Source organism: Saccopteryx bilineata, chromosome 5 (genome assembly GCF_036850765.1).
Source record: "Saccopteryx bilineata isolate mSacBil1 chromosome 5, mSacBil1_pri_phased_curated, whole genome shotgun sequence".
NCBI lineage: Eukaryota > Metazoa > Chordata > Mammalia > Chiroptera > Emballonuridae > Saccopteryx > Saccopteryx bilineata.
Genome location: NC_089494.1, coordinates 198,638,919 through 198,653,681, shown reverse-complemented (window position 1 = coordinate 198,653,681; position 14,763 = coordinate 198,638,919). Strand labels below are relative to the sequence as shown.

The 14,763-nt window shown below is 38.0% G+C and overlaps 1 protein-coding gene across 7 annotated transcripts in view; it reads right to left on the bottom strand.

Annotated features, from left to right (window-relative positions):
* WDFY3 (WD repeat and FYVE domain containing 3) overlaps positions 1–14,763 on the bottom strand; it is a 281,383-nt gene that overhangs the window by 53,199 nt on the left and 213,421 nt on the right. For all 7 annotated transcript variants that reach the window (XM_066281026.1, XM_066281031.1, XM_066281029.1 and 4 more), the window contains 7 exons: positions 13,267–13,427; positions 11,971–12,200; positions 10,583–10,692; positions 8,722–8,904; positions 7,354–7,511; positions 6,220–6,297; positions 4,053–4,280 (listed from right to left, as the gene is read on the bottom strand). In XM_066281026.1, coding sequence (XP_066137123.1) covers positions 4,053–4,280; positions 6,220–6,297; positions 7,354–7,511; positions 8,722–8,904; positions 10,583–10,692; positions 11,971–12,200; positions 13,267–13,427 — 1,148 coding nt within the window. The remainder of the gene's footprint in view (positions 1–4,052; positions 4,281–6,219; positions 6,298–7,353; positions 7,512–8,721; positions 8,905–10,582; positions 10,693–11,970; positions 12,201–13,266; positions 13,428–14,763) is intronic.

Below are 14,763 nucleotides of genomic sequence, written 5' to 3'. Positions count from 1 at the left end.
CTAGGTTTTGGAATTTCTTTGCTGTCAACATTGCTAGATTGCATATTTCATAAAAACAAAGGTGGATATTTAATGGCATTATAAATTTACAAAAGATTTTAAACTAGTAAAACCCAAAACTATCCCTTCTGAAAATTTCATCATAGCAGATTAACCTAGACTTGGTGCATGAATTCTGCATTCTGTAATCATCTCCTCTATCCATATGCTTTTTCCTACTTTGAAATGTATCATCAACTTAAAAAATATTTTTTCCATTGATTTGAGAGAATGAAGGAGGGGAGGGAGGAGAGAGGAAGGGAGAGTAAGGGATAGAAAAAAGCATCACTTGGTGTTTCACTTAGTTGTTCCATTTAGTTGTGTACACATTGAGTGCTTCTTTTATGTACCCAGACTGGGGATGGAACCTGCGACCTCTGGTGTGTCGAGTCAATGCATTATCCACTGAACCACCGAGCCAGGGTATTTATAACAGAGACAGAGGAAGGGACAGACAGAAAGGGAGAGAGATAAGAAGCATCAACTCTTCATTGTTCATTGACTGTTCTCTCTTATGTGTCTTAACCTGGGGGACTACAGCAGACAGAATGACCCCTTGCTCAAGCCAGCAACCTTGGCCTCAAGCTGGTGAGCCTTGCTCAAACCAGATGAGCCCATGCTCAAGCCAGCGACCTCAGGGTTTTGAACCTGGGTTCTCTGCGTCCCAGTCCGACATTCTATTCACTGTGCTACTGCCTGGTCAGGCTCTCTGTCACTTCTTTTTTTTTTTCTTTTCTTCTTTTTTTTTTCCCATGGGAGAGACAAGAGAGACTTAGAGAGAGGGACAGATAGGGACAGACAGACAGGAAGGGAGAGAGATGAGAAACATCAATTCTTCGTTGTGGTTTCTTAGTTGTTCATTGATTTCTCATATGTGCCTTGACCGGGGAGGCTACAGCAGACCAAGTGATGCCTTGATCAAACCAGATGGGCTCGCACTCAAGTTGGCGACCTCAGGGTCTCGAACCTGGGTCTTCCACATCCCAGTCCAACGCTCTATCCACTGCGCCACCGCCTGGTCAGGCTCTCTGTTACTTCTTAACTGCCTTGTATTTCCCAATATAAAACCCATCTGTTTAAAAATTAAGATCCATATGGTATATACCTATTTTTGAGAGTGTCTATTTAGATTTCACAGGCTGGTGTACTTCTTTGCTTAGATAAAATGCTACTGATGATATGGTTATAAGTATAAACTCCAAATAGGTTATTTTGTTTTTATCTGTTATAGAAAATTAAATATACTTCTGTAAAATAAATGACACTTTATAAAGAAGGAAAGGACTAGGCCCTGGCCTGTTGGCTCAGCCTAGTGTGTGGAAGTCCTGGGTTCAATTCCCAGTCAGGGCACATAGGAGAAGCGCCATCTGCTTCTCCACCTGTCCCCCCCCCCTTTCCTTCCTCTCTGTCTCTCTCTTCCCCTCCTGCAGTCAAGGCTCTATTGGAGCAAAGTTGGCCTGGGTGGTGAGGATGGCTCCATGGCCTCTGCCTCAGGTGCTAGAATAGCTCTGGCAGCAACGGAGCAATGCCCCAGATGGGCATAGCATCATCCCCTGGTGGGCATGTCAGGTGGATCCTGGTCGGTCGCATGTGGGGAGTCTGACTGCTACTCCACTTTTAACTTCAGAAAAATACCAAAAAAAAGTAGGAAAGGACTAGATAAAACAATTATGGTTATGTAACTCAAAATGTATATGCCTTAGTGAAATAAAAATAGTGAGTTGCTCACATATTTAGGAGAGTATAGTTTTCTTATACATGGCTGAGCAAAAACAAATTTCAGTTGTTTGTATGAAAAATAATGCAATAACTAATAAATAATCCAAGAATAAACTCATGTATTCACAACTATAAACCTACTTTTGTCTCACCTTGTACTTTAGTATTTTTGAATGGATTCAATCTAAATGAGCATTGATTTAATAAGAAATACTTTATCAACTCAGGCTTAAATTCCTAAAAACATTAAGGTTTAGAAATTGTATTACTGGTTTGCTCTGACAAAAGTGGGTGCTGGTAAAGGACTACAAAACTCTGTGTGTATTAATTTTTTTACATAATGCCCTGGTACTAGAAATGACAACATTTAAGTGACAGCTGTGCCCAAATACGGCCTGACAAGAGAACTGAATACTCTGAGAACAGGACACTTTAGGGAGCTATTGTGACAAACCTTTAGTAACTTTATATTATTAGCAGGTCTGCAACCTACATTCTAAGTAGCATGAAGACAGAGAATCAATGAGTACAAGTAAATGAAGCCAGAGCTTTGGCAGAAAAAATAAAAAGAAGAATTGGAACAATGCAAGTTGCCTCGCATTACATGACCTGAACTACTCATTTAAAAATCCACGTTCCAAGTCGCCTGCATAAATCTGAGTTTTGAAATAAAGTTTTTAATAAAATATACTAAAACTACTATACTGGGCAAGCAGTTGGACTTTTTGACCTTTAGATTCTAAACCCTATTAACCGAATACCCAAGAACAAACCCAGCGTGTTCTTCAATGGATGATTCTAGGTAGTGATGTGAGTTTCTAACTGGGTATAGGAATTACACCAGATTTATTCAGAACACTCTTCATTTTAGAGGCAGCCAAAAGCTAGAGTGAAAAAAGATGAACTATATGCCCTAGTAACCCCTCTGTCCAGGGATTAATTAAGCATGGGGTGGACAGACTCTTGGGGAGGGAGAGAATCTTAAAATATGCTTTCCCTGATTATCTTTTTAAAAAGTCAGAATCATTTTTTTGAAAATTTAAATGACATTAAATGTAGACATGAAAATCCTATGCTTATCAACAAAAGATACAAATTTCTTTCAGAATCACTGAATGCTAATCTAAAACTCAGGGATTCTCTAGCTTCCCTGTCCACTACAGTGGCCACACAGCCCGTAAACATGGCCGGTCTGAACTGAGATGTGCTATTAAGTAGAAACACACATTGCATTTCAGAGACAAAGTACAAAAAAAACCAAAACCAAAAAACAAACAAACAAAACCCCCAAATACCTCATAAACAACATATTTATAATTGATTATACTTGGCAAGGTAGTACTAGGAGACTGGATGAAATTATTTGTGACATCCCTCTTCAATTCCCAAAGCTGTGATCCCATGCCAGAAGTCAATTTCTAGAGGAAACCACTATTCATTTTGTAGGCAAAGGATTATTTTTGGACAATGAAGAGCTCAATTATGATTTAGAAATGCTATGAGGAATTTCAGAATTAAATTCAGTAGATATTATCCTCCTGTGTTTTCTCTTCTTAAACTTGCACTGACTTTACTGGCAAAGACTCTATTTTCCCATATGTAAACATGATTCCCAGATTATTATCAGCTTAGAAAATTTTTTTTACAGTCTTGTGAGAAATCCTGAATGAAGGTTTGAGGAAGGGTTACTTGTCTGTATAGAAAGGAACTTAAGGGCAAACGTTTGTTCTAAACCCATGGGGTCTGTGATGAAGATCCTGACATAAACGGAAAGGTCTACATGTTCAGCCTGTTTGTTAGCAGCTCTTTACATTTCTTCAGAGAATGTTGCTTAGTGCCAACGTTCATTTTATTTACTTCACACTAACTCACACAGTGCTTATTTTGTGCCAGGCAATATGCTAAGCACTCTCCTAATTTTAACTAACTTCATCCTCCTAACAGCTTTTGAGGTGAAGCTCTCATTGTCTCCGTTCCAGACATCAGCAAAGAGAAACGTAAAGAAAGAGGTCTGATGAGCTGCGCTAAGTCAGCCCGCCGCAGCACAGTGGGGCAGGCTTTGGGCGCGGGCCATCTGGCCCCGAGGCTGAGACCCAAACCACTTCACCAGACGTCCCCCTGCTTCACTGCGGCATCCTTTCATTCCACTGCCACCGCCCTGACATCAATTTAATACTGAATATTGAATTTTCAAAATCAGATATTTTAGATAACTGACCTAATAAGGAAAAATGCTTACAAAAAAGAAAAAAACTTCAAAGAGCCATTACAAACATTTAATTCTGCATACTCACCGCCACGTTCGTCTCTTGCTCTGTTTCTGGCACATAAGGGTAATGGGTATAAAACATGTCATTTCGCACCATTTTCTTCCTCATCCTGCAGGGCCCCTCTGTCATCTCCAGCATCCACTTGTCGAGATGGGAGCCGATGGGGGGGCCCCACAGCCCGCGCTCCCGCAGCAGCTCGTACTCGATCTGGCACCACTCTTCTGTCACGTACTTCAGGGCATTCTGTTGGCGCTGCGGAGGAGTCCCGGTTAGTTTTTGAGCAAAAGCAGAGTTACAGCTAAAGCCTACAAATACCTTAAAACCAAGTTAATACAGGTATCTGGAAATAAAACCAAACCTTATCATCTCAGTAAATACAGTGTGTCCGTAAAGTCATGGTGCACTTTTGACCGGTCACAGGAAAGCAACAAAAGACGATAGGAATGTGAAATCTGCACCAAATAAAAGGAAAACTCTCCCAGTTTCATACCTATTCAGTGCAGTTTGATGTGGGCTCATGCACAGATTTTTTAGGGCTCCTTAGGTAGCTATCCTGTATAGCCTCTACAGACTCATCACTGACTGATGGCCTACCAGAACGGGGCTTCTCCACCAGACTGCCGGTTTCCTTCAACTGCTTATCCCACCGAGTAATGTTATTCCTATGTGCATAGTGGCGCTTCGTTATAAACGCGCCAATATTCACGTTGCACTTTGCTCACGGATTCGAATTTAGCGAGCCACAGAACACGCTGAACTTTCCTCTGTACCGTCCACATCTCGACTGGCATGGCCGTGGGCTGCTCCGCTGTATACACGGTGTTACGTCATCATCTGTGCATGCGGACATGCTGCCACATCATCCTACAGAAACTGGGAGGGTTTTCCTTTTATTTGGTGCAGATTTCACATTTCTATCGTCTTTTGTTGCTTTCCTGTGACCGGTCAAAAGTGCAACATGACTTTACGGACACACTGTATTATAAAATCATACCTGCTTATGGCTAAAGTAAGCAACCCATTTTGTGAGAAGGTGGGGTTTTGTGGTGGTACACGGTGATTATTGTAGCCCCAGATAAATGACAGGTGCATATAGAGCAGGGTGAGAATACCGCTGAACAAAGAGTTGAAGGAACTGTGTGGCAAGTGCATAGGACAGAAGGTAATATTCCTTATGAAAATACATTGAAATAGTCCTGTGTGAATTAATAAACATGACAATTTAAGGAAGAACTCTCTTATACCCTAAAATTGTAAGAGTGCTACCAGAACAAATGGGAGAAAATCTAGGAAATAAGGTAAAAATAATATTGCCAACACACTCGATTACTGGTAACTTTTGTAACATTTCCAAAGATTTTAGGTAAAGAATATAAACATGCAGATCTGATAGGGAACTTCCCATTCACATAAAAAGTTTTAACAGTAGACAGTTATAACAAACTTATTTAGTGATTCATTAAACATACATATATAACCTAAGTCTAAGAATAAAGATCTCTTTATACAACCAACAATAAGGCTTACAGAACAAATTAATCATAAAGTTAAACAATATCATAGTAGTATTTATATATTCTGGGGGGGGGGTAGAATTCCCTAAGTAATCTAGTGTTATGACCATAAAAAATGAGCAGTTTATCATTCAGAAATCTTTAATAGATCCCAAACAGTTGTTTTGGAAGTAAAATATTTAAATAAGTTGTAAAGTAATAATTAATTCACCAAGAAGCTTTTATTAAATTTATTTTTTATTGACATAACTGCCAACTATCTGTAATTAAAAAAGCTTTACTTTTAGTTTTTGTTTTTAGAATTTTAAGGGACCTCTTAGAAACTTTATATATTCACAATCTCCTTGATAAGTCTGAAAGAAAAAGATCCATTTTATAGTTTAACTTTTATTAGGAACAAAGACTGTTGTATGTCACTATTGAATGTCAGTAGCATTCAGGTGTTGACTTCAAATTGACTCATTTTGAAAAAATGCAGTTTGCCTATAGGAAATTCAAAATCTCTATCTTAAAACCAATAGCCAAAGTAGCTACTGTCAGGAATAATCAAAATTATATAAAAATGAATGTAGTTCAGTAACTTCTCCTTAAAATGGGCAAGAAGTTTCAGGAGAAATAGAGTCCTTTCCCACTCAAGAAATGCAAATCAAACCATTCTTGTGAGTATGAATTCTTACCTCCTGATATTCCTTATATTGTGTGTCTACTAAGTCACGCACAACAGCGATATGTGTAAACATCCACTGAGAAATCTCCTAATAATAGATGGGAAAAGAAGTTTAATATTTCATATATTTCCTGGAAAAAAATGAGTTAACTAGCCCTGAAATTAATACTGAACAATTAGTTGAAATTCTATTAAAGGCACCACTACAAATAAACATAAAAAAACACTGAAAAATTACACATTAATGGAGAATTGTGTGCTGAACACAAAAATTCCTCCCCTGCCCCCACCCCCCACACCAATGACCCTTCAGAGAAGGGCTAACAGCCTAGCCTGCAGGAATGCCATAGCACCTTCGAGGATCACCCCAGCTGCAGAGAGCTGCTGGGGCACCCCACATCCAAGGACTGTTGCTTTGGAGTAAGCAGGCTCAGCCATTTCAGCTCAGCATAGGTCAACTCTGACAGGCTATTATGGCCCCTAAAGCTCTACTTAGGTTGGCTGAGGCTGTTGCTGAACCTTCACTGTAGGCTGTCATTTCCCTGTAACCAATCCTGCTTCCAATCTCCACAGCTGCTGACCACAAGGGCACGCCTGATAAACATCCTGCACATTGAACTCCAGATCAGAGTGTGCTTCCTGCAAACCTAACTGACACAGGGAATGACAGATACACGCTGTTTCTCTCAGGCCCTTTCCACTGAGATTCTGGGATGGTAAAGGAAATGTGATGAGGAAGAAATTAATACTAGAAGCAGATGAGTTTAAAAAAAATCAGTCACAGGTAAAAACAATATGATTATTTTTAAAAAAATAGCCATTTTCTGCTATTGCTTTATAATTTATGTAATTATCAATAAAAAAATAAATGTAAGTTTATAAAAATTATCCAGTCTGATCATATATCAATATCTGAATCTCATCTTATTTCTAGTTATGAAATGGATATAAATACACAACACTCATAATGTGATTTTATCATAAAATGGGAGTTTCCATAATCAGAGTTATTTCTTTCTTCTAAAGCAAAAATACAAGAAGTTCCATAATGCATGTCCATGTTAAGTGTGTTATATAAAACTCTGCAACTAAACCTCAAAATGTACATTTCTGATAATGTCATGAATGAAAGTAAACCACATACCTGGGTGGAAAGACTGTGTTTACTGAGACCACTTTCCTTTCGATTCCTTCTGGACCCTGTTAACTTGGAAAGACCAAAGCCACTGCTGACGCGGGACAACTTGGACTGCGAGGTGGGGATTAAAGCTTCTCCTCGACTTATGCATTTCTTTTCATGGGCTACAAAATGCAAATAAGATCATTTTACAATTTCACCATGTATTTATTTGTCTTACTTTTAATATCTGCATCATAGTGACAAACCACAATTCTGTAGTTACCAAAAGCAGCTTACACTACAGACACAGATATGCTTTTAGGTATTAAACATTTACTTATTGGTGATCTTGGATAAGGGTAGCTGCTTGAAAATTAGTATACCAGCTGAATTTACATTTGGTAGAAGCTTCACAACTCTGCTGTAATATGCAAATTTAATGAAATCAGTTTCTGTGTTAATAACAATTTACAACCCCTACCTAAAATCTTTTTTTTTTTTTTTTTTTTTACAGAGACAGAGACAGAGTCAGAGAGAGGGATAGACAGACAGGAATGGAGAGAGATGAGAAGCATCAATCATCAGCCTTTCGTTGTGACACCTTAGTTGTTGCTTTCTCATATGTGCCTTGACCGGGGGCCCTCAGCAGACAGAGTAACTCCTTGCTGGAGCTAGCGACCTTGGGTCCAAGCTGGTGAGCTTTTTGCCCAAGCCAGATGAGCCCGTGCTCAAGCTGGCGACCTCGGGGTCTCGAACCTGGGTCCTTCCGCATCCTAGTCCGATGCTCTATCCACTGCGCCACCGCCTGGTCAGGCCCCTACCTAAAATCTTTGGTGCTGGTTATACTTTGGAATTTAGAATGTCTTGAATTTTAAAAAGGTGGTATGATACAGATCCTAAGTATTATATAACACTACCATAGAATCTATGGTGATAAACCATAATTTAACATATTATTTATGTGCAAAATGTATAAATAGTCATAGCAAGTGGAATAAAATATAGGTTAGGTTTTGCTACCAAGTGAATTTTGGGACCGGTTTCATGAAAAAACAAACTTGGGTTTTCAGAACTTTTTGAACTTCAGAATTAGGGAATTATGGATATGAACAGCCAAGATGGTCGACCATACTAAAGCTGTGAGCTATATATTATTTTCCAAAATCACTGATACCTGATGTACAAAACATCTTAGATTTTTTTTTTTAATCTAGGAAGAAAAGCCAAACCTTGGCATAATCATCCTAGAATGGGTTATTCTCTACTGATTTTTATTTCTACTGCTGTCATAATATCCTTTCAGGAAAGTTTTAATTACATATCTAAAGTGCACTTATATATAATAGCCATGTGTAAATTTCTTGGTTACACAATCTCTGGAAACTTTCTTACCCAAATGGTTCTGCCAGCACTTCAAACCAGCTTCTTCAATGAGCGGCCTTGCTACAGTGATGTCCACGTGGCCCCTATCATTCACAGGTAGAGTGACTTTGAAAAGTTCCTCCAAGGCTTGTTTCTTACTATGTATCAATTCAGTCCAAACTCTATTGACAGCTTTTATGAGAAGCTGACGCCCTATGAAAAAAAAAAGCAACTGATCAAAACTACAATATAAAGTTAGTATTTTTCTTCACAAATTACATCCAAGAATTTCAACTATAGTCCAAAAAATAATTATTAAAAAAAGCTTCATAGCTTATCCACATCAGTACAAAGGATGATTCTGGTAACCAAAATATGTACTTGGCTACTTGGAAAAGTTAAAAAACCTATGTTCATGCAAAACACTTTTGTAAATTTTTATTTACAAAACTGGAAATCATACTTTTCTATATTCATGAAATAGCTACCTTCTTCTATATAAAAAAAGAACATCACCTTAATTTAAAATTTTTAGATATCAATATTTAAGGTAAACTCAAAATTAAGTTGTTCTCAAATATTTTGCAAACAGAAAAAAATAAATATATATATTCAAATTTTTTTCTATTAAATTCCCTCTTGTCTTGGATTCCTCGCTCATTTCTGTGACTCCTGCTCTGGACCAATTTATCTTGAGCAAGTATCAGAATCATCTAGAGGTCTGCCACTGCTGGTCAGAGTTTCTGACTCAGCAGATCTGAGTGTGGACAGAATCTGGTTTTCTAGCAAGTTCCCAAATGATGCTGATGTTGCTAGTCTGAGATCCCTGCTTTGAAAACCAATGTTCTTAACTGTTGGTTCCTTGAGGTTCAGAATAGTGGAGGGGGTGAAACAATCACCAAGCCCTCAGTGTCTGGGGTTTAAGAACTTTTGGTGAAAAAAGAGAGAATAAGTTAATGCTTAAATGATTGAAAGAATCAGTGATGAACTTCCGAAGGATAAAATAATATGCAAAACTACCACACCATATTGTTGGGGAGACAAATACTACTGCAGTCATCTAATCTTTTTTACTAAACAATGTGGAATGCCTGAGCAGGCAGCGGCACAGTGGACAGAGTGTTGACCTGGGACCCAGGTTCAAAACCCTGAGGGCGCTGGCTTGACCATAGTCTCATCCGGCCTGAGTGCAGGCTCACCAGCTTGAGTGTGGGGTCGCTGGCTTGACCCCAAAGGGTGCTGACTTAAAGCCCAAAGGTGTTGGCTTGAGCAAGGAGTCACTGGTTCAGCTAAAACCCCCCTCCCACGCCCCGGCTCCTGGGTCAAGTACATATGCTAAGGCAATCAATGAACAACTAAGGTGCCACAACAAGTTGCTGCTTCTCATCTCTCCCTTTCTGTCTATCTGTCCCTGTCTAACCACCTCTACTTAAAAAGCAAAGAAATGAAAAACAAAAACAATGTGGAAATAAAGAATCAATCCATCCAAAGACTTTCATGAATATTACTTACAAAATCAGTGGAAAAACTCAAATAAAAACAGAATAAAAAAAGGATAGTGGTAGTACAGACACCTGTCTTAGCCAATATTAACCTCTAACGTGATATGCTTAACTCTAACAATAGGCAGCTCTCTCTTAAGTAAGTGCCAAGTTAGTATTTGCACTATTAATTGTGCAAATATAAATATCATTAAGTCTCCAAATGTTACTATAAAACGTAGAGGTCTAGCAATACTGCTTAGTGGTTTCCCCATCTTGGCATAAGGACATGCATGGCCACCATGCTGGTGGGCATAACAGTGTATGTATAAGTACTCACTCTACAGCGAAACTGGCTGTCAATGTTGTCAATTAGTGAGAAGGAAAGGGAAAACAATTGAGGTACACACCTTCACTAATATCTTGGCTATAACCACCATCTGGTTCAATGTCAGAGGGAATCATAATATGCCATGTAGTCATGCGGGCTTCTGCTTCCAGTCCAAATCCATCCACGTTACTGAAAAATTAAATTCAGTTTAAACTATATGAAGGAAATGATTATAGCTAAAAAAAATATCTTCTAATAAATATTTTCTGCAGACACAAGTAAATGCTGGCTCTATTACAAAGTTCCACAACTGACAGATACACATTCAGCAGATGCACAAAACAGAACGTCTAGTTTATAACGAAAATGGCATTTTTAAGGGGTGATCTCACAAATCCACTTGACTAGATGTAAACTCAACTATAGCATCAAGATGAACATCTTAATATATAAGATGCTTTTTCATTAATATTTTTATCTAAAAATAACAAATAGCTCATTTAAGATCATTCCCCTCATATGTCTGTGTGCCCTGCCCCCTCTAGTCTCTGTCTCACTGCTCCTTGCTCCAGTAGCAGTGAAACTAACGTCAATTACGCTTTCCTCCCTCTGGGCAATCACACAGATGGTTCTTTCTTCCTATATCACTCTTCCCTGACTTCTTTGGAAGGTTAACAGCCTCCTCAACCAGCTTTAAAATGCAACTCAGCAGGTGTTTCTTTCAGGTTAGGGGCACCTGTTACATGCTCACAAAGCAGTCAGCACACCTGACTGGTCTTGCTTAGTTGTATGTCCTCCCTCCTATATGCCTGCCCCATGACTCTGCCACTGGGTCTCTCCTGCTCACGTCCCAGTCTCTAATTCAATGCTGGACCCCAGCAGCACTAAAGAAGTATCTGTCAAAGTAATCAATGGAAAAACACTAATTCACCCATTTAGCATACACCATTGCATTTATTCATTGCATATTTTTTATTCCTCTTAACTTCAATAGTGTATATTATTTATTTTAAAAGCAAAAAATTTAAAGATACAGAAAAATTAAAGAAGGAAGGGGGTTGGGGCTGGGTGAAAATGGCAAAGGGATTAAGAAAAAAGTGCTCATAGAAAACTGTAGTGATTACCGAAGGGAAAGGGGTTAGGAGATGAAAGGGGATAAATGGTGGTGGAAGACAACCTGACTGGGGTGGGGAGCTCACAGTGCAGTGTACACATGATGGGCTGTGAAATGGTACACCTGAAACCCATGTAATGTTATTAACCAGTGTCACCACAATAAAGTCAATGTAAAATAAAATTTAAAAAAAATACTAATTTCATTGCAAAAATGCAACACTTGTCTTTTAGCTTTTGCATGAATAAAAACTGAAATTAAAAGAAAATGTTACAATAAAAGAAATCAAAAAGTTCTGGTGAAATAACATTAATGACAAATTCAAGCTGGCAACCTGAACCTAAAGGAGTTACCTTCCAACATGGAGATTAATAAGGCAGTGAGCCAGGCAGCTAATGAATTCTTGGTCATGGTTCCCCGGTCCCAGGATCAAGTTCCTGTTCACAGTCAGGACCCTGAGTGAATCAAGGAGAGCGACTTGCTGTGGAACAGTTTTGTGTGCCCGTGAGAACTGGTACAAGATGGTCCTATTGAGGCAGTGATAGACCGTGTCCAGTGACAACCCTTGCGATCTTCTCTTTGACTAAAGATATGAAAGATACTTAATTCAGTAAAATAGACAAAAATAAAAGGACTGCTTACCATTCACATGTGAACATTTATTAAGTTTATTATGTATCAGATGGCATGCTACATACTGGGTGCTAAGATAAAAAAAATAGAAAGCTCTTGCTATTATAGGGTTCAGAATCCAAGAGACACATCAATATAACTTAATGTAAATATATATCCCCGAGTGAGGAGAGCTGAAAACACCCCTGTGGGGCAGAGCAGCGTCCCCGAGACACGAGGACGTGCCATCTGGACAGTCTCCTACAAGACAAGTTTTGCGAGGGTGAATGATCTCTACTCAAAATTACTGAAAAAATAATTACCTAAATTTTTAGTAAATATCTTTTGACATTGTTTCATCCCTTCAGTTAAAAACTTTTCTCTTTGCGCTAAATAGGAAGTTAGCTCTTAAAGAATTCTCAGGTGACGTGAAAGAGTCTATGCATTATATGCTAATGAAACACGATAATATATTTCCCACTTCCTATATTATGTGTTGAATGATATTAATCACTCATGCCAAACCAGGCCAATATTCCTCAGCCAGAGGTACCACTAACACACACTAAGATAACTTCTTCAAAGGAACAAGAACTACAATCTTTGTAAAGATTCAGTTACAAGAAGAGAATATTCCTTTGATATCAACTCTCCACGCTCTGTTAGTCTTTACACACTGATATATCATAGTGTTAAAAAAAAAAATCATCAAGTCGTATTAACTTCAATTACTAAAGTAAAAGGAAACTATTAGCTATCTGGGCAGTAAACAGCAATACCTTTGGGGGGACAGTGAGAGCTTACAGCTTGGGAGAACCAGACAACTTTACAAGGGGCATACCAGCACCAGGGTGTAGGTAAGGGGGGGAAAGGATTATAGTCTACATTTTTTATTCACTTTTAATAAGCTGAGTTTTATGTTAAAGCTGACTTTCATTATTTATTAGTTACACTTATTTCCAATAATTCTGATACCTTAGGCAAAGTTTTTCAATCAAAAAACCTGTAGTCTACAAGTAATAGTGACAATGAATTACCTGTGCTATTAGTTGAATTATAAAATCTATCAGAAGTTTAGATTCTTTGTTGAACATGCCTTGCCAAAGCTTGTCCACCACACGTTGTGTGAAATAAAACACATTGTTCACCAATACCTGGTAGCTTCCTCCACTGGTAATAGGTAGAGATGCATCTTCCCCTAAAGTCCAGCAGGAAAAAGATGTCTAAGAAAATAGTTATCTACCAGCATAAGACCAGCCCCTCAAACAAATCAGGCTATGGCAAAATGAATACATCAACTACAATGAGAAATAAGACCAATGGCTTTTAAATACTATTTTAAGAAAATGATGTTCATGGCTAGAAATCCTGATACATGTTGGAAGAAGTAAATTCTGCAGGATAAATGTGTTAAAGAGACTGTTAAGTCTTTTACTGCCTTAAGACAGTCTGTGATAAGCAAACAGTTCTTTAACTTCAAACTATCATTGACAGATCATCTATTTTAGAGTAAAGTTGTCAGTTTATTGGCTAAACTGATCTTGTAAACTAATAAGGGGTAAAACAAACTGCTCAAAAAACTCGACACTGGAATAAATCTTTAATAGCGATGAAAGAATATAGGTGGAAGAGAGGTTCAGAAGAATTGTGAAAATAAGGCACAATAGTGTAGTACTGCCAAGGAGTGCCATTCACTCCCCCCCCCATGATTGCCATAAGCACGATCCTCTTGTAAAAGCTACCCCAGTGGTGCAGCGTGCTGGCTGTGCACATGCTGCTTTAAGATGAATTCTCCCAGCTCTCTCTCCTCACCAGAATGCCCCCTTTTGCCTGTCCTTTCTAGAAATTCTAGAGCCTTTGCTGATTGTGATTATTCCCATCTAAGTCTAATTACTACATTATGCAAAACTCTTCATTTTGTCTTGATGTAATAACTAGTATTGCTCGTAATAAAAACAAATACCAAACTTAGACTATATACCATGCTTTGAGAATTGCATGTTAAGTCTATATTAAAGATCTCCTGGAAAATTAAAAGATTATAATATAATAACATGGAGGTTCTATGATTAATATTACTACCAGGAACTCAAACAGCAAATACACTAAATCATTATTTTTTATTCTCTTTTAAATTTGATCATTGTTTTATAAATTAATGTTAGCTCCACTGTGAATGTACAAATACTGTATTTTTATTGTAACTACTATAGATAAAGACATACAAGAAAAACATTTTAATGTGTTTTAAATTTATGTTCTGAAAGTCATCCTAAAGAAAAACATACATACCTATGACTCAACAATTCTACTCATAGGTATATATACTCAACAGATACGTATAAATATTGCACATACATGATGAGGCAAAAGTAAATTTACAGTTGTTCATATAGAAAATAATACAATAATTAGTAATAATACAAAAACAAATTCTTACAACCGTAAACCTAGTTTTGCTCCATCCAGTATACTAGTTATTACATCTATGAACAAGAATTTTATAGCAGCTTTTGTTTAAATTGTCTCAAACT